This window comes from Lipotes vexillifer, unplaced genomic scaffold (assembly GCF_000442215.2).
Source record: "Lipotes vexillifer unplaced genomic scaffold, Lipotes_vexillifer_v1.1 scaffold652, whole genome shotgun sequence".
Classification (NCBI taxonomy): Eukaryota; Metazoa; Chordata; class Mammalia; order Artiodactyla; family Lipotidae; genus Lipotes; species Lipotes vexillifer.
The window spans coordinates 897,058-917,140 of NW_006779703.1; the positions used below are offsets into that span (position 1 = coordinate 897,058).

Consider the following 20,083-nt stretch of genomic DNA (forward strand, 5'->3'; position numbering starts at 1 on the left):
CCCGTGCGTCGGCAGGCGGACTCTCAACCACTGTGCCACCAGGGAAGCCCAGAACATCTTTTTTAAAATATATTTTATTGAAGCATAGTTGATTTCTGCTGTACAACAAATGACTCAGTTATACATATGTATATTCTTTTTCATCCTTTTCCATATGGTTTATCACAAGATATTGAATATAGTTCCCTGTGCTCTACAGCAGGACCTTGTTGTTTATCCATCCTGTAGATACTAGTTTGCATCCATCCCTCCCCCACCCCCTCCCCCTTGGCAACCACAAGTCTGTTCTCTATGTCTGTGAGTCTGTTTCTGTTTTGTAAATAGTTCACTTGTGTCATGTTTTAGATTCCACATATAAGTGATATCATATGGTATTTGTCTTTCTCTTTCTGACTTACTTCATTTAGTATGATAATCTGTAGGTCCATCCATGTTGCTGCAAATGACATTATCTCATTCTTTTTACGACTGAGTAATGTTCCATTGTATACATGTACCACATCTTCCTTCTCCGTTCATCTGTCGATGAACATTAGGCTGTTTCCATGTCTTGGCTATTGTGAATAGTGTTGCTGTGAACATTGGGGTGCATGTATCTTTTTGAACTATGGTTTTGTTTGGATATATGCCTAGGAGTGGGATCACTGGATCACATGGCAACTCTTATTAGTTCTTTGAGGAACCTTCATACTGTTTTCCACAGTGGCTGCACCAATTTACATTCTGGGGACAGAGCATCCTGGTGTTAGTAAATAACTATTTTAAAGTCACAACACTTTGGAAAGCTATGCTAAGGGGAAAAAAGTCTTCAAATGAAAGGTGGATTTTGCTCCATATGTTGAATGAATGGTTTGGGGACAGACCTTTCGTTGCGTGTACTTATTAAGCAGGGATAATAATGCATAAAAGTCCTTGCTCTCCAGGTGCTCCCTGTCACCAGGGGTGACAGGTGAGAACACAGAAGTCTACCTGTGCAGTGGGTGAGTGATGAGCACAGGCGGGCTACTGTAGGCCACTCCCAGGGAAGGGGGCCCCAGCACTGCCCCAAGGGCTCACACTCAGAGACCCGGTGGACATGTAGGGAGGTGGGGAAGAGGAAGGATTCCAAGCAGAGAGGTCAGTGGAGAAGGGAGGTCAGCAGGGAGAGGTGTGGGTCAGGCCGGGGGGTTAGCAGGAGGCCAGGAAGGTTGCGGGGGAGGAGCTGGTGTGACCGTTAGCATGCCAGCTACCTCGCTGGACACCCACGGGGTGACCCTGGTTGTCAGAGACCCTTCCATGCCACACATAGTCCAGAGGATTTGAATAGGACCCTGAGAGTCTATCTTCCCACCCAAAGCCTCTGGGGAATCTGCAAAGGTCTGCAGCAAATTCCTTGCAACTCTTTGCTTTTTCTGGAAAACGCCATCTTCTAGAAGAGGTGTTTGCTGAGCCTTCCCCACTGAGGGTGACAGGAAGCACAGGGCTGGCTGTCTCTGGCTGGTTGGCTGAGCCCAGGGTTCACACTGGTCCAGGCTGAGCCGTGGATAAAGACCTTGTCCTCCATGTAAAACTTCTGGGCTTCTGTTTCAGGTGCGTTCTTCACAAAGGTGGTGGATTTGGGGGCTGCGTCTCTGAAGTTTGAGATCTGGGACACAGCTGGCCAGGAAAAGTACCACAGCGTCTGCCACCTCTACTTCAGGGGTGCCAATGCTGCGCTTTTGGTGTATGATGTCACCAGGAAGGTGAGGCTCACCTGGGTGTGTCCCCGCCCTTCCAGGCACATGGACACAACCTTCTGGCGGCATTACGTGACTGACCTGTGCTGGTGCTTTATGTTAAAATCGTGAGCACCGGTGGAGAATCCTTCAGTGAAAGTCAGTCACCTCCTCCAGGAAGCCCTCCCTGACAACCCCTCTGCCTGCTGCACAGTTAGGTTTGCACCCCTCCATGGTCCTCTTGGGGTACCCAGAACAGTGCACCCCTATCCATCACTCACGATTCCTTGGGTGCCCACTGAGCTGGTGAGGGGGGTGTTATGAAAACAGGATACAGCCCCTGGCTGCATATCTACTCTACAGAATATCATCGGGCCAAACAGAAGTGAGCAGATGCTTAGTGCACCAGCAGGGAAGGGTGGGGTTCTATGGGAGTTGACAGGAGGGGCATCATACTTCCTGCAGGAAGGCTCTAGCTGAAACGTTGGGAGAAACAGGATTAGCCCTGTTGGGCAGGGCCAGGCAGGGAGGTGGCGGTGGGCATGTGAGCGGCAGGGGGGAAGGGAGTTCTGGTCAGAGGGCAGTGCTGGTGGAATTAAGGAGGTCGAGTGCCGTGCATGGAGCCCCTGCAGTGCTGAGAGCAGGCCTACTGGGTCAGCATGGCTGCTGTGGAGAGGGGCTGCGTGGGACCCAGGGCAGAGGCCCCGTTCCTGGGTCTGTGGGGTGCTGCAGTTAGTATCAGGGTTTGGGGTGACAGCCACTTCCCCACAAAGTGGTCCTTGAGGGCATCGTGGAGCAGAGGCCTCTAGAGCTCCAGGTCTGACTCGGAACCTCCTGCAGCCCCCAGCCTCCTGCTGGCCGGGTGAGGACAGAGCTGCCTTCGGCCCAGACCACCCGAGGCCAGAGAAAGACCAGCTACCCCTGCTCAAGGGGCAGAACAGCCCTTGGGGCCCGACATAAGGCCAGTTGGATCATGTGCCGTTTTATGTTAAAATCGTGACAACCAGTAGATTCCTTCAGTGAAAGTTTGTCACCTCCTCCAGGAAGCCCTCCCTGACAGCCCCTCTTCCTGCTGCATGGTTGGGTTTGCACCCCTCCGTGGTCCTCCCGGAGTACCCAGAACAGAGCACCCCCATCCATCCCTCACGATTCCTTGGGTGGGTCACTTGGATCCTGTGTTTTACGCAGGGTAGCCACCGACACTTGCCTTGTCTTTCCTGGGATGGCTGAGGAAGACCGCCGGGTTTGCCTGACAGTCCTGTTTTCCTTTCTCAGGATTCCTTCTGCAAGGCTCGGCAGTGGCTGAAGGACCTGGAGGAGGAGTTCCACCCGGGAGAAGTCGTGGTGATGCTGGTCGGCAACAAGACGGACCTCAACCAGGAGCGGGAGGTGACCTTTGAGGTGGGCCTGGAGACGGTCATTATGTCCCCGGTGAGGGAGGGGGGAGGGACCCCAAACACACACGCCCACCTACCCACACACTCATACACATACACACCCCACACGCACGCACACACACACATACCACTTTAGCTTCCCTCCTGGGCAAAGGTTTCTGGTCTCTCCTGGGAAGGTCAGACCCAGAGGTGGCTGCTCCTGGCTGCGGGGAGAGCTGCGAGCATGACCGCAGCTTCCTGAGGGCTGGCAGGGGCAGGCGCAGTGCAGGGAATGGTTTCCATGAGGAAACCACGACGCTTCCCACCCTCTCTCCTTCTTTGAGTAATGCGGGTTTCAGATCTTTCTCTTTATGTTCAATAAACTGTTCAAGAAGGGGCAAATCCAAATTTTTTGCTAGAAAATGAGCAAGGGAGAGAGAACCTGAAAGCTGCAGCTCTTCTGTAAAATGACCAACAGCAGAGTAAATGCTCTAGGCAGTTGCTTGTAAAGTGGTGAGAGCCTGAAGCAGGGAGCAAGGGGTTCGCGCGTGTGTGTACAGGGCGCGTGTGTGTGTACAGGACGTGTGTGTGTGTACAGGGCGTGTGTGTGTACAGGACGCGTGTGTGTACAGGACGCGTGTGTGTGTGCAGGATGTGTGTGTGTGTACAGGACGCGCGTGTGTACAGGACACGTGTGTGTGTGTACAGGACGTGTGTGTGTACAGGACGCGTGTGTGTACAGGACGTGTGTGTGTACAGGACGCGTGTGTGTACAAGGCACGTGTGTGTGTGTACAGGACGTGTGTGTGTACAGGATGCGTGTGTGTGTACAGGACGCGTGTGTACAGTGGTGTCTGTGTGTGTGTATGTGGGGGTGGGTTTTAGGAGAGGCTCTGGGAGGAGGGGCAGATGAGGGGAGGGCAGGAAGGGGAGGGAGTCTGGGGGCAGGGCCGGCCAGCGGAGGCCGTGCTGAGCAGGCGCTGGGGCTCAGAGGCAGAGATCCCAGTGCTGGTGTCGGGATTGGGGGCTTTATTCCGGGGCAGCCTTGAGTCCCTGGGGTGGGGACCTGATGGGTGATTTAGGAAAAGCGTGTGGGGCCCAGGTCAGGCCGAGTTGCGAGACGGGGCCTGGGTGGGGAGACCCATTGGAGGCTAGGGGTCCAGCTCAGGGGCGGGAGGGGCTTCCTTTCCGCTCTCCCAGGACCCCTGCCCGCGGGAGGGGGACCCCGTGGCTTAGACTGCACGGAAGCGGCCACCCTGGGGCCTGGGCTGTAGACCCTGGGCCCCCACACCCCACCCTGACTTCTTGTTCCCTCTGAGCTCCCACTGAGCTGGGACTTGGGGGCCAGGGTGGGGGCGGGGGGCAGACCCTGGAGCCGCAGGTGCCTCGGCTGGGGCAGAGGCCAAGCTGACCTGTGGCCAGTGCAGCTTTTACATTGATTTTGGGGCTTTTCATCTTAAAATAATTTCAGAATTACAAAAATTGCTGCAAAAATAGTACAAAAAGTTCCTGTCTGCCCCTCTCCCAGCTTTCCCAAATGTTAACATCTTATGTAAGCACGGAACAACGAGCAAATAGGAAACGAACGTTCAAACTACTTTATAGCTCTTGTTCAGATTTTATCATTTTTCCCACTAATGCCCTTCTCTTGGTTGGCGGAAATCTGCTCCTAGATTTGGCCGTTGAGAGCTCTCCCCTCCGCTGGCCCTGTCACCCCGCCCTGTTATTCTTTGAGCGCTTCCTTCCTTTTTGGCTCACCAAGTTGTTCCAGGTTCACCTTTGCCCTTTCTCGGCCCCAGCCCTGGAATCAATAATTTCCCTAAAGAGCCCTGGTTCCTAGTGTCGGGGAATGAGTTTAGGAGTCAAGGTATTTGCACTGGATGTGCTCATTCCACGGGGGGTGAGGTAACCGTGGCTCCCATCCTGGGGAACCTCCAGGACAAACTGGCAGACGGAGGGCTGGGGACCTGCAATTTAGGGACCAGAGGCTCATTGGACCCAAGGACAAACCCCTAAAATGACCCCATCTGGAACCCCCAAGCTAGTTGGGCAAAGGGGGATACTTGAGTTTCATTCATGTGACCCAGATATGACCTACTTGAAGTCACCGAGTCTTCAGCTGTACCAGGTCACCTTGCCCTTTAAAATACAAGTAATAATGTCCCCATCCCTCTGTGCCTGGGAAAGGGCTGAGAAGCTCGTTGGGGGGTGATGAAGAGCAAAGCTCTGTGGGCCAGGCTGGGGGCTGGGGGAGTAGACACCGCTGGGTGCCATGCTGTGGGCACAGCCGGCCCAGCCCCCAGGGGCCGGCTCAGCATCAGGCACTGAGCACTGCGCCTCCTGGGAGGGTCCGGAGGCGAGGGGCCTGCATGGGGCGGCCCCCAGCTCCTCCTTCACCACGGCCTTCCCATGAACGCTTCTCTGCTTCTCGACCGCATGAGCAGCCCTGGTGTTTCCCAGACGCCCTTGCTCCGTACACCCTTCACTCCACGTAGGCTGAACCCCTGTGGGACGGTGGTGGGGGACCCAGAGAAGGGCCAGGCTCCCACCAGGCTGTCCCCACTCCCCTTCCATGTTTCCTCTGTTCTCACTTGGTTTCGGAGCCCACCAGTGCCAGAGAGCCGTGGTAGGGGCGGGAACCTCGCCAAGGAAAGCATCCTTGGACCCCGCTGGGGGTGCCGGGCTCCCCTGCCAGCGAGTACCCTCCGTCCCTGACCCTCCCTGCTCCCTGGTCTGGGCCCCCTTTTCTAGGAGCCCCAGAAACAGAACTTGAGGAATGAGTTCTCTGCTGGTGCAATCGTTTCTCGGTGTTTCTTGGGTCTTCCTGTCAGAAGACGTCTAAGTGTTCTTGAGAAATTTCTGATGATTAATGTGGGCTTTCCATGGCCATTTCCGTCAGGAAGGGAGGGAGTTTGCAGAGAGCAAGGGGTTGCTGTTCATGGAAACTTCGGCCAAACTGAACCACCAGGTGACTGAAGTCTTCAGTGCTGTCGGTGAGTGACCAGCCTCCGACCCCAAGCAGGGGGTGGGGGGACCATCACTGGGTCTTCCACAGGTCTTCATCTCTGGCAACCTGGGACCCAGCAGAACGTCCCCAGGGCCTGGAAGGTGGGCAGGAGTCAAGGGCCCATGTTTCCTGCTTCCTGGAAGACATCAGGGAGGGTGGGACCTTGGGGGATGCCACGTGTGCAAGGCGAGTGCTGGGCTGGGTTGGGGGATTTTCCTCCCAACCAGCCCATGTCCTTTTCCTGTCGTCCACAGCCCGAGAGCTTTTGCAGAGACAAGAGAAGGAGGGCCAGAGGCAGCAGGGAGATGCACAGCTGGCTCTGAATGAGACGCCCCCGGGGCGGGGCAGATGCTGCGCCCGCTAGAAGGGGCCACTCCAGGAAAGGCCGTGGGGAGGATGCGCCCAGCCCACAACCCACTGGTCCTCAGGGTGAGCCACCACCAGCTCCATGTTGCTTGAGGTACTTGTCCTGATTGACTGTCGATGCTGGCTTGCTCCTAAGTCCTAGAGGCTCTGCAAGAGCCTTAGAATAACCACCTCCCAAGCTGGTGGGAATCATTCAGGAGAGGGTCCCATGTCCAAGGCTCCCAGAGGGTGTCAACTCCACCTCTCAGACACCAGATACCGACTGAATCCCGGATGTCCTGGGGGGTGGGCACGCGTGACCCTGCCCTTAGCTGCCTGGCCACCGGACACTGGAGAATGAAATGGTCAGAGGGGAAATAAAGATCGGAAAATCATCCAGCACGCACTTGGTGTTGGGCAGGGGGCAGCCCGGGGGCTTGGGGCCCCCCTGCTCCTGGGAGGTGGGAGAGGAGACAGCAGGCCCAGCTGCAGGGGGCAGTGCCAGGGAGAGATGGCATGACCATCATGGGGCTGGGTCCGTCGTCACTGGATCTCTGTGAGGTTCCCCAGGAGGATGGTGTCTGACAGAGGGCAGCTGGGGATGGGGGTGGGGGAGTCAGGCCCCCTACTCTCTGCTCCTCGCTGTGAATGCGAAGTGGTGCTTGTGCAACGCGCGCCGGGACTCAGACTTCGAGCTGAGGTGCAACTTGTACCGCGTATGAGTTTTTCTCCGAAAAGTAAACCGAATTCTATCATGTGGTCCTTTTTATTTTTCCAAATGTTTTTTAATTGTGGTAAAAGTCACATAATATAAAACATACTATTTTAACCACATTTAACCGTACAGTTCGGGGGCACTAAGTACATGCACATTGTTGTGCAGTTCTCACCATCATCCATCTTCTGAAGTTTTCACTTTCTTAAACGGAAACTCTGTCCCCATTACACCCTGAGTCCCCATTCCTCCTCCCCGCCTCCCCTCCTCCGACCCTGGAATCTATCAATGTACTTTCTGACTCCATGAATTTGGCTATTCTGCGTACCTCGTGTAAGTGCAATCAAACAGTATTTGTCTGCACCTACTGTCTATTGGAATGCATTTTTAGGGTTAACTTTATATCACGTGGTCTTTGGTGAGTTTGTAAGCTGGGGGTCTGTTCCCGCACATCCTCTAGGAGGGCTCATGGTGAGTAAATACTGAGAGGCCCCAGGCGGCCGGCTGTGGCTGAGGTGGGCACAGGACATCTTTCTGGTGGTGACACATCCTGTGCTCACCTCGTTCCTGCCTTTAGAGAGGCCCGATGGCCCTTCTGTATGAAATTTTAAATAAGACGACATTGTCATCCCCCTGAAAAAGGTGGCTTCACTATATCAACTGTAATTTCTATATCAGCAGAAGGACAAACGTAAAGCATCCTTCCCCATTGACTCTGAGCTCCTGGACGTCCCAAAGGCACTCACGCGGTTTTTTTCCTAGACAATTTCCAGGTGAAACCTGACAACTTGGTGCTGTGTGCCCTGCAGTTTCTGACTGCAGTGAATTTTTGTATGCGACTGTTCCCTCGTAGGTGAAGCACGTGAGGTGTGAGCCCCTCTGTGTAAGGCTGAGTCCTCATGCTGTCTGTTCCCCCACGCTGGGGTAGCAGGGCTGGGATCCCTTCTGCAAAGCGCGGGACCCACTTCGGAGGTGGCGGGAGGCTGAGGTGGCCCCTGGCCACTAGATGGCGCGCCAGCATCGCTGAAGGCAAACCCCGCCGCCCCTGGTCTTTGCGTCCTGAGTGCTGCTTTGCTGACAGTAAGGCTTTCAGAGGAGCATCTGACCCATCCATGATGAAATAGGAAGGGGGAAATAATATTTGTAGGATGCTCACATTTCTGATTGTTTTTCTCCCGTCTTGCCAGACTAGTAACACTGTGCTAGAATTTATTATTAAAACATATTCTTTGACTCATTGCCACCTGGCATCCGTTCACGCTTCCCTCCCTTCCCCCAAGATGGGATGGGGTGCGTTGTGATCCTCGAGCTGGGCTCCCCATTGCCGGTTGTGATAGCCCCTTTTCCTCCCCTTCTCCCCCACGAGGCAGGTGGGGCTCATTCCTGCAATGGGATCACCTGGGAGCCTTTGCAGGCAGCATCCCTGTGCCCACCAGAAGCTCTGGTTAAATCCGTCTGCAGTGCGGCTTGAGCCCTGGGAGTTTTGAGCCCTCCTGGTGACCTAATATTCAGATAAGGGGGAGCTCTGCCATGAGGGCAGGGGTTCTGTCTGTCCTTCCTCTCGTGGGGCTCCCGGTGCCTGGTACGATGTCTGGTACATGCCAGGCACTCAACAAATATGTGTCCAAGAGAGGATAGGAGCTGATATTCCCAGTGATGTAAAGAAAAGCCATGTTATTCTACAAACAGCCTCCACCCCAGCCACCGCGGACGTTTATGGAAGCCTCTCTCTGCGTCAATGCGTCTCCCACCTGATCTCAGCCCGTCCTGGACCGTGAGGTGGTGGTAGGGGGGTGGGCGTAGAGCCCGGGGGGCGATGAGCCCGTGGAGTTGCAGGTGCTCAGGGGAGGCTGGTGGGTGAGCTCGCCGTCCTTCCCGCATCCAGGGAAGCTGCTCCAGCCCTTCTCATGAGCCGGGGTGTGTGTGCGCACGCGCATGTGTGCGCACGTGAGCACGCGTGTGTGTGTGTGCGCGCGTGCGTGTGCGCGTGTGCGAGTGTGCGTGCTCGTGATGGAGGCAGGAAGCACAGAGAGGACGAGAAGCAGCATCTGGGCGCAGCCCTGCTGTCCTGCCTGTAGCCGTGACCCTTCCCATCCCCCTCTGCTTCTAACGCCTCCTCCAACTTCCCTAGAAGAGCCCCCTGTGCCCAGAGGGCTGACTCAGGAATCCATTCTTTTTCTTTTTCTTTTTTTTTGGTACCTTTTTTTTTTTTCGGTACGCGGGCCTCTCACTGCTGTGGCCTCTCCCGTTGCGGAGCACAGGCTCCGGACGCGCAGGCTCAGCGGCCATGGCTCACGGGCCCAGCCGCTCCGCGGCATGTGGGATCCTCCCGGACCGGGGCACGAACCCGTGTCCCCTGCATCGGCAGGCGGACTCTCAACCACTGCGCCACCAGGGAAGCCCCTTTGGTACCGTTTTAAAAAATTTAATTAATTATTTTCGCCTGCGTTGGGTCTTCGTTGCTGCGTGCGGGCTTTCCCTAGTTGCGGCGAGCGGGGGCTACTCTTTGTTGCGGTGCGCGGGCTTATTACGGTGGCTTCTCTTGTTGCGGAGCACAGGTTCTGGGCGCGTGGGCTTCAGTAGTTGCGGCACGCGGGCTCAGTAGTTATGGCTCGCGGGCTCTAGAGCGCAGGGTCAGTAGTTGGGGCGCATAGGCTTAGTTGCTCCACGGCATGTGGGATCTTCCCGGACCAGGGCTCGAACCCGTGTCCCCTGCATCGGCAGGCGGATTCTTAACCACTGTGCTACCAGGGAAACCCCATTCTTTTTCTTTTAAAATGTATTCCCTTTTTGAAGGTCTCACTGGCCAAACTTAGGACAATTTGAGCATCAAGAATGATTTGTAAGTTGCTGAACAAAAAAGAAATAAAAAAGGGAGGAAAGGAGAAAAAAGGAGAAATATCTCCTTTAGAAGAATCCCGCTCATACATGTGGAAGGAATTAGAGAATCACCATTGTACAACCCATGATGTAACAGTTGATCCCAGCGAAGGTATTTAGGTAAGGTTTACATCATTGGCTGTGAGCTCTTTGGGAAACAGGCTAGGGCCGTGGGTCCCCAGGACCTCTGCGGATCGCATAGTGAGCAGACGGGGAACCCGAGAGATTTTTACAGTTGAGAGATCCTCTCCGTAAAGGGCCAGACTTGGCACCGGTCAGAGCGGGGCCCAGAGCCCACCATCAGGTACGATGCTGGAGGACAGACACAGAGCATTCATGCCCTCAGTGGTAACCGAGTCCAGTTCTGCCCCTAGACCCGCTGCTCAGATTACAGGAAATACAGTGCGGGGGGGGTGCGGGGGTGCGGGGGGGGCAGGAGAACAGGATAACAGCACTTGGGGGAGCAGTCCACAGTTCACACGTGTGGATCCGTTCTACAAGGTAACACATCCGGGCCTTTGTGAAAGTCAGTGTCGTGACAAAATGAGATGATCCGGGAGTGACGAGAAATAACTAAGGGTGACCTTGAAATTAGATTGGAGCCTAGCTTCCAAAAAAAAAAAAAAAGAAAAGACAACTAAGATTTTCTTGCCTTATTTGGGGATTTTTGAGTATGGACTAAAAGATCGATGCCATTAGGGAATTATTACAAAATGTTTTAGGCATGGTGATAATTTTGTGGTTATGTAGGAGATTGTCCTTAGTTTGAGGAGAAAGATGCTGAGATTCCTAGGGGAAATAGGATGTCTACAGCTTACTTCCAAGCGGTAGAGAGAGAGAAGGGGAGGTGGCGGGGAGAGAAAGTAAATACAGTGATAATTGCAGAATTTAATGCAAGGTATTAGATGTCATCATAATATTTTTGTGATTTCTTGTAAGTTTGAAAACTTTCATAATAAGAATTTGTAGAAAACATAACATCTTCCATCTCTCTACTTGTCTGGGCTCAGAAGATGTATTCGTTTCCTGCGGCTGCCCTGACAGGGTACCACAGGCTGGGTGGCTGGAATCCGGAGCCCCTCATCACACTGATGTTTTTCATGTCTGCGTCACGTGGGGCTGTGAACTCGTTTGTTTAAAGTGTACGATTGAGTGGCGTTTAGCACACTCACCACCTTGGGCCGGTTCCCAGACACTTGCATCCGCGTGAGGAGAGCCTGTACCCATGGAGCAGACCCCGCCCCTGGCAACCACCAAGCTACTTTCGTCTCTATGGATTTGCCTCTTCTGGACCTTTCGTATAAATGGAGTCATCCACTGTGGGACCTTTTGTGTCTGGCTTCTTTCACTTTGCGTCATGCTTTCAAGGTTCATCCATGTGGCAGCATTTGAAAGAACTCTTTCCTTTTCGTGGTCGAATAATAATCCATTGTGTGGATGGACCACGTTCTGTTATCCATTCGTCTATCGATGGGTATTGGGTTGTTCCTACCTTTTTGGCTGTTGTGAATTGTGCTGCTATGAACATTCCTGTACAAGTATTTATTTGAACACCGGTTCTCAGCTCTCTGGGGTATGTACCCACGAGTGGGAGGGGCCGTGTGCTAACTCCAGGTTTAACTTTTGAAGAACCGCCAAACTGCTTTCCTGGGCTCTCCACGCTGCCTGCCCTGGCCCAGCACCTGCCTGCCCTGGAAGCAGACCTGGCCGCTCTCCTGTTCCCCCATGCGCATCCACCTTGGGGAGGTGCCGACGCTGCGGGAGCTCTCCCCTGGGAGGGGACTGGCCTCTGGCCTCCCTCTGGCCTTCCTGTGGCTGGGAAGGGGGGCAGCCCTGGTGCAGCTCCATTTGGGTGGTCTGGGCCAGCTCAGCCTCCTCCAGCTGGCCAGTGAGTGTGACCCACCTTCCTTGATTTGGAGCAGGGATGGCTGGTGTCTGGGGTCCTGTGGGCTTGCTCTGCATCCCGAGCCCTCCTGAGTGTGGATGGACAGAAGGAGTCCCGTGGTCCGGGCAGGCTCCTGGGACCCGGCAGGCAGAGGCCTGACGGGCCCTGAGCTCTGGGCTCAGAAGCAACTGGTTAAACCTGCCCTGCCCCCCACCCCAGCGCTGGACTAGGGGGTGCGCCTTGGAGAAGGGGGTTTATGCTCACAGAGCATCCACACTTGCTGGCTGCACCAACCTGAGCTCAGGAGTGAGGGGGGTGGTTATTAGCCCCAGGTTCAGGCGTGGGAACCGGGGCTCCGAGAAGTTAGCGGCTGGGCTCAGTCGCCCAGTTAATGGCTGTGTGTTCCCCAATGCCAAAGTGAGTTCCCTTTGAGACAGGACACAGGGACGTCCCCATGCGATTTGAAAGGGACGCAAGCTGGGGTTGAAATACTTGAACCTAAGAGTACTGGAAACAAGCCACCTGTGCTTCTTTTTCTCCCCCGAGTACCAACAGGGAGGCGAGAAGGCCTGGGGCAGAGAGAGGGCAGGGCAGGCCGGGGGGCGGGGCTGCCCTCCACTGGGGCCTCCTGTGTGGTGGCCTCTGCAGTGCACAGCCTGAGCAGCCATTCAGGGTGGCTGGGGGAGGGTGGTAGGAGCTGCAGCGACCAAGGACATCCCAGCCTCCCTACTCCATGCAGGGCACCCTTGGACAAGTCCTAGAGCCTCTGGGCTCTAAGGGTCCTCTGGGCTAACGTCCCACGAGGGAAAGCACCTCCCACTTTGTCCCCACACAGACACTTGTAAACAAGGCCAGCTGCTTTTATTGGGACTGAAGGGGATGTAGCCTGTGGAGGAGGGGGCGGGGGGCCGGAGACAGGCTCCTGGGGCTATTTCTGGAGGAGCTGAGCTGTCGGCCACCCTGCGAGGGCTCAGCGCCTCCTGCCAGGGGGAAGCAGGCGGGTGGGCGCTGGACGCCAGGCTTTGGTCCATCCCTCAGGGCTGCTCCTCCGGCCAAAGCGGCCCACAGGCCGGATGCCACGGCCTGTGCGCCAGGCAGGATTGACGTCGGGGGCTGGGAAAGAGAGAGAACAGTGTGTGAATGCACGTGCCCTGTTGTGCGCAACCACGGTGGCAGGGCCCGGTGCATGTGATCAGCTCACTGCTGCCCAGTCGCCAGGCCATCCTGGGACCCGCCCGCGCAGGAGGGGTGCCCAAAGGGCCTGGCCAGGCCGTTTCTGGGGGGGTGTGGTGGCTTCAGGAAATGGGAATTCAAACTCACACCAGGACGAAGTCCCCCTTCCCTTCCTGTCCCCACAAGCCCGTTCTCATGGGCAAAGTGGCCTCAGCCCCAGGCTGCCCTGGTGGTGAGGAGTGAAGGCCTCCCCCGAACGTCGGGCAGGGCCCTTGGGAGAAGGTGTCAGGGATGCTGTGGGGAAAGGTCTGGTGGGCAGGAGGCCAAGCCCCCAGCCCTGGGGCACTTAGCGAGGATGGTGCCCCAGCTCAGGAGGCGGCCGGGCCCCCACCGTGACCCCGGGGCAGAGGGGTGGGAGGGCAGGCCAGGGGTCTGGGCACTCACTGCGGAGCTCCATGGAGTGCTGGTGGGCCAGGCCCAGCAGCAGCAGGCACAGGAGCCAGGCCCCCGGTGCGTTCATCCCTCTGGCTCCTTGAGAGGCCCGCTCGAGCTGGGGTCCCACACGGGAGGGCGCAGCCTGGGGCAGGGGTAAAGGTGAGAGCGCATGAGGGTGCATGCGCACAGAGCTGGGACCCTCAGATAACGCGAGCGCTGTGCATGTCAGAGTGGATGTGCCCACGTGCGTGAGCGTGTGTGTGAATGCACACGTGCATGGGTGTGCACCTGTGTACGACGGGGTGTACGTGTGTTTTCACGACCCTGTGTACGTGAAGGGGTGTGCATGGGGTTACACGTGTGTGCGGGCAGCTGTGCTCTGCTGTGCGTTTCTCTGCTCTGCTGGGATGGCAGTGAGCATAGAGGTAGCAGGCGACCTGGCTCTCTGCACAGTCCCTTGCTCCCCTGGGGACCCCAGCCTCTCCTCCGTACAGTGAGCACTAAATGAGGTGACCACGTGTGTGGTGGCCTCTGCTGTGCTCAGTCATGTTTGCAAGGACCCTCTGTCCTCAGAGGGAAGCCAGGAGGAATGTGAGCTGTGGATGTAGAGAGCTGGGCTCTCTTGGAACTGCCCCCATCTGTCTGCCTGTCTGTGTCAGGGAACCAGTAGTGCGGGAGGGCTCTGCACCACTGTGGGTGTGCACACCTGGCCTCGGCAGGGAGGGCAGAGGTGAGTGCGTTGGTGGGGAGCTGCCCGGAGGAGCCAGGGTTGCTGCAGAGGTGGATGGGGTGCGGCCCAACCTCAGATGTGCCCAGGGAGGGGAGCTGCAGGGATGCTGAGCCTGGACCACGCTCAGGGGCCGGGACCCTGGTGCAGGGTCTTTCCCTCCCTCGGCCTGGTTCCATCCTGCCCTGTGCCGGCTGGAGAACGTCAGCCACCCGCCGGGCACTGTAGGTGTCATCATCTACCATCCTTCCCAAGAGCACTTACCCTCCCCACGACCCCAGATCCCAGCTGCTGAGTCTCCAAGATCAACCTGCAGCAGGTGGGACCTGTCCTCATGCAGCAGGACACCCCCAGTACCGGTGTTGGGGGAGAGGGTGCTGAGGGCAACAGAGAAAACTCACTTCTCACCCTGCCGGGGCTGAAGCCCTGAACAGCATCCATCCCGCAGACCTGGCAACTCCTTCTGCAGGTGCCCCCAGCTCATAGGGCTGGCTCCTCCCACCCCACCCGCCCTTGGCACTTCAGGAACCCGCAGAAGATGCCAGAGAGGCTGCCTGTTTCAGGGAGGACCCCTCTGCCAACCTTGGCTTTCCTGTTTCAGGGAGGACCCCTCTGCCGACCTTGGCTTTCCAGCCCCCGGAAAGTTCCTTCTATGCAAGAGATTTAAGATGTCCACCCCCTTTCCTTTCCAGAGACATGTTGGGGTGTCTCACACTCAGTGGCAGGGGGACTCCAACTTAGAGGAAATGGAGGTGCCATCGTCAAAGCAGAGTGATAAAAGGCGCTCCCTGGCGGTCCAATGGTTGGACTCGGCACTTTCACTGCTGGGGCCCAGGTTCAATCCCTGATCGGGGAACTAAGATCCCCGCAGCCAAAAAAAAAAAAAAAAAAAAAAAAAAAGCAGAGTAATAAAGAGATGCACCCAGAGACACTGCGGGTTTTTGATCCTCCCCCAGGGCTGGGACCCTCGCTGGGTGGAGGGCGTCTTAGGAGAACGCTGACAGCACCTGATACCAGAGGAAGGACCTGCCTCCTGAGAGTTGGAGGTTGGCTGTCGCCTGGCCGGCAGGATTCCTGGTCTGCATTCCCAGCAGAGTTGCCTGGACAGCTTCACCTTTTGTCTTCACCACGGACAGCCTTGTGCACCGGGGCCCCGGCAGGCCGGCGTGGCCCTCAGATGCACAAGCGACGTGGTGGCTGCCCCTTCCGCCCCCGCCAATGCTGGTCCTGGCTGCCAGGACTAACCCCTGCCTGGATGTGGAGGGAAGGTTGACAGAGGAGGGTGGAGTGTCAGGGACCCCCACCCTCTCCAGCACCCTGGGAGCTACTCACCGAGGCTCCCACGAGGCTGGCAAGTGCTGTGACCAGGAACAGTGACCCAGGTGGCAGCCAGCTCCCCCCTTTTATAGTCCCAGGAGGAAGCGGTCGACCCGACACCCACCCGTCCCTCCCCGCCCGCCTCCCTCACTGGGCGGCGTCAGGAGAGAGTTGTTTTTTTCTTTTCTTTCTTCTATTTTTTTTTTTTTTTTTAACTCTCATCAGCGATGTGATGTGTCCCTTCCTGGGTTACATAATTTCATTTGGGCTGAGTGGCTTTAAAACACATTAGCCTTCCTCCTTCATGCTTTGGGCAATTGCAGTCAGGTGCCACCAGCCTGGGTGCTCGCAGCCGCGTGATGGTTGACACAGAGGGGACCCTGCGGCTGTCTCCCTCCTCCTTTAAGTCCCAGTTTCCAATGCAAGGGTGAAGGAACAAGTCACCCGAGGCCATCACAACTGAATGATATCCTCGTAATCCTTCCCAGGCACCTACGTGGCTTTTCATAGCTGCATTCATTACATGCAAGCCACTATCGTCCTGTTCCGATCACTGAAAAATTATTTTTTCTAGACTTTTCCAGAATTGTCATAATTACTGTTTAAAATAAACAAGTTTATTATTATTATAAAACAAATACATGTATTTCCATTGTAAAATAAATAATAAACAAGTTTATTTTTATTATAAAAGCTATTTATATACATTTGGAAAGAATTTAGCACATACAGAAAGCTAGAAAAAAACCCATCCATCATATCAGGGAATCCAGCCATTTATCACATGTGATATATTTCCTTCTCATGGGCTTTTCACATACTTTCTGGGTAAGTTCATCAGACTCGTGCTTTCCACATACTTTCTGGGTAGATTCATCGGACTCTTTTCATTTAACAACCATGTCCTCAAGTTGTTAAAAAAGCTGTATACTTATGCTATTTGAAATAACTGAACACTGTTCTCCATTTCACTTGGCCCTCAGAACTGAACTCATTCATATACTGAATAATCATAGATTATAGCAAAGGTCATTTAAACGCCGTTGAGCCTCATCTCAAGGAGCCTGTCCTGGGGAGGACACCTCCCGGGTTGCTCTCCTTGGATGTGCGCAGGGGGCCACGCGACCCTTCCTGAGCCTCTGTCAGACTTTGAGGAAAGTTCCAGAGCAGTACCTGGACCCCAGAGGGTCAGTTATGGGCGCTCCTCCTTCCTGTCATGGCTGCCCATTCCTGGTGATGGAGGTTATATGGGTGGTGGGTTCCCAGAAAGTCTGGAGTTGGGGGGCGCTGGTGAGGGGGAGTGTATAAGGAGTGTGGCGGGTGGCTTCTACCCTGGGCTGCAGGCTGAGGCCACTGGGATGGATTCTGTCAGAATGCCCAGGGGAGCTCAGGGTCCGCGGTGGTCAGAGTGGCTCTTGTGAAGAGTGGTGATGGTGGAGAAGCAGACACGTGAGGTGTGGTCCTGTCTCGAGGTGGGTCCTCTCCCTGCAGATGTGCGCACAGCACCTGGGCCTCAGGGGCAGTGGGCACTGTGAGACCACAGCAGCTGGAGGCAGCTTCCTGGGCACCGTCGTGGGAGCCTGCGTGTGTGTGTGTGCGCGTTCGTGTGTCTGTATTGTGTGTGTGAGTGTGCACGTCGCGTGTGTGACTGTGCGTTTGCGAGTGTGCACACATGTGCGAGTGTGCAGCGCGTGCGTCTATGCGTGCGTGTGCAAGTGTGCACAAGCGTGCAGCGAGTGAGTGCATGCGTGTGCGAGTGAGTGTTGCACGCATGTGTGCGCGCGGGTATGAGAGTGTGAGCGTGTGTGCACGCGTGTGCGTGAGAGTGCACATGCATGTGTGTGTGCATGTGGTGTGTGCGTGTGGTGTGTGAGTGTGTATGTGTCCATGAGTGTGTGTGTGGGGGGGAGTAGTGAATCCTTCTCTTTCAGCCAAGCAGCTTCGTCTCAGTGCGGGTTGGTGCTGATAAAAGAAATGTTCACATATTGAGGTCTGGGGGAGTCGTTCTGGCTTATACCTGTGTTAACTTGAATTGTATGTTAAATAGAACATCCTGTTTGTGGCCCATCAAACATACATTGTTTGATAACATACATGATAACATACATCTTATCATTAAAGAAAAGGGCGCACTGACTAGAAGTAAAGAATGTCCACATTAAAAATAAAGATGAAATGCCTCCCTTCCTGGGACGCCGATGCTGGCACTCCTTTGAGGATAAGACTCCCTTCCCAGGGCCAAGGCCATGCTGGCTCGCTGTGTACCTGCTGGTTTTTTTTTTTTTTTTTTTTTTAAAACTTTGAAAGAATGTATCCTTGACTTGTTTAATGTTAATGTTTTTTGTTCTGACAAGATACACAGCTGTTCTGAAAACCATGCTCCTCCAGAGCAGTTCTGAGTTATCTGGGAGGCTGGCTTCCCATCTGTAGCCCTCAGTTTGGCTCAGATAAATCTCTTTCCTATTCCTAGTATAGACCGTCGATTGATTATTTTGGTCGACAGGGTGGCATTGCTTCAGCCCTTGTGCCCACGTCTCTCTGCTCCGCCCTGCTGACAGAGGGGAATGATGTCCCCCGTGGTCTCTGGTGGCAGCCATAAGAGGATCCAGAGTTACTGAGGGGGCACTTTGAGAACTGGAGGTGCTACTCTACTGATCTCGCCAGAAGCCCCCGAGCCCCAGGGGGCACCTGCAAGACGTTACTTACGAGAACACCTGGAGCCACAGTCCGCTGCTCTCTGGGCTGTATCTCTAGCTAGAAATGATTTATGACAGGTGTGGGTGAACAGTACTCCACACAGGGAGGCCTCAGGTCTTTGGGGAGAGATGACAGTCTAGCTCCTGGGACCCCGTGTGGGGTGTCTGTGAGGTGTACATGGGTGGATCCAGTGACCCGCTCCCCACTGGTCCAGCGGAGGGCTTCTCAGCAGGCTCGGTCCATCCCTGACTGGCCAGCACCCGGGACACACATCACTCTGCTCACCCTTGTGTCTAGAACCATGAGCTGTGGCCGCTGCAGGGCTACAGTCAGAATCTGGGCTGGAGAGGCAGGGGCGGGGGTGGAGACTCACCTCCTGACATGTGCGACGAATGGCTCATGGTCAAGATGGACACTCCGAGAGGTCTCAAGGGCATGGCTGCCCCGAGCCACCCTGGCCCCTGCCCTTCCCTCCCTCCTGAGAGGATGCTCCAGGTGCACCAGGCTGCTGTGAGCGGATGACGCTCCTGCACTGGAAGAGCCACGTGGAGGAGACCCCCGTGTCCTCAGCATAGTTCGGAGAACCCCAGTCTTTGGGGTGGAAGTCACAGTTTTGAGGGCTTTGAGCTCACACACTCACATGGTAGATTACCGGGTACACAGCGGGCGCGCAGTAAGTAGAGTGATGATGGATGGTTTTGTTTTGGCTTTTGGACCTAATGGTGCTCTGTAGGGGGCTGAATAGTGTCCTCCCAAATTCATGTCCACCCGGAACCTCAGATGCGACATTATTTGGAAATAGGGTCGTTGCAGATATACTTTGTTAAGACGAGATCATTCTGGTGTAAAGCGGGCCCTAAATCCAATCACTGGTGTCATGATGAGAAGAGGACAGACAAGCGGAGACACACAAGGGAAGAGGCGATGTGGATTCTGAGGCAGAGATGGGAGGGATGCAGCCACAAGACCAGGCACAACGTCAAGGGCTGCCAGAAGCACCTGAAGCTGGGGGAGAAGCATGGGGCCATTTCCCCCGGCCTCCAGAAGGAACCAAGCCTGCCGATACCTTTTTTTTTTTTGCGGTACGCGGGCCTCTCACTGTTGTGGCCTCTCCCGTTGCGGAGCACAGGCTCCGGACGCGCAGGCTCAGCGGCCACGGCTCACGGGCCCAGCCGCTCCGCGGCATGTGGGATCTTCCCGGACCGGGGCACGAACCTGCATCCCCTGCATCGGCAGGCGAACTCCCAACCACTGCGCCACCAGGGAAGCCCTGATACCTTGATTTTGGACTTGCTCTCTTGACCTGTGAGACAATGAATTTTTGTTGTTCTAAGCCACCTTGCTTGTCGTCCTTTGTTATGGCAGCCATGGGAAAATATGCAGCGCTCTATAAATGTGTTTGAGTGACTGATGACATGTTTCTTTCTGGCCCTTGTTCCTAGAAGGAACTAGAGTCTTTGTGGCTTTGGCCTGTGTGTTTCTTAAACACGGGATTCCTCTGGATCCCTGGAAAGACACTGTCCTATCTGAGGTCTAGCTGCAGAAGAGCCCTGGTGAATGGAGTATTTAGCTATTGGCAAAGCTGTTTCTGAGGCAGAGGGCTTCTGAAAATCCAAATTCTTGAGAAAATGTTAAAGCACTCATCTATAAATTAGAAAGCTGTTTTTGAAATCTGAGTCATGTGGAAAATGAGGTCCCTGAGGCCTCAGTGGGATGAAGTTATATTGAGAGGTGGGTGGGCAGCAGTGGGGGTCCCTTCCTTCTCCAAGAGGCAGCGGCTCCGGGGACCTGACTCTGCATTTGGGATCTGCAGCAGCGCCTTGCTTATGGCT

At 55.3% G+C, this 20,083-nt stretch overlaps 2 protein-coding genes across 2 annotated transcripts in view; one reads left to right on the forward strand and one right to left on the reverse strand.

Annotated features, from left to right (window-relative positions):
* Positions 1-6,441, forward strand: part of RAB17 (RAB17, member RAS oncogene family) — a 21,831-nt gene extending 15,390 nt beyond the window's left edge. The window contains exons 3-6 of the mRNA XM_007452907.1: positions 1,570-1,721; positions 2,970-3,095; positions 5,970-6,063; positions 6,332-6,441. Coding sequence (XP_007452969.1) covers positions 1,570-1,721; positions 2,970-3,095; positions 5,970-6,063; positions 6,332-6,441 — 482 coding nt within the window. The remainder of the gene's footprint in view (positions 1-1,569; positions 1,722-2,969; positions 3,096-5,969; positions 6,064-6,331) is intronic.
* Positions 6,442-6,965: 524 nt separating this feature from the next.
* PRLH (prolactin releasing hormone) lies at positions 6,966-13,595 on the reverse strand. Its single transcript, XM_007452916.1, is given in 5 exon segments — positions 6,966-7,017; positions 9,210-9,276; positions 12,865-12,947; positions 12,949-13,015; positions 13,520-13,595. Coding segments are annotated over 5 exon segments (345 nt in total).
* Between the last annotated feature and the right edge of the window lie 6,488 nt (positions 13,596-20,083).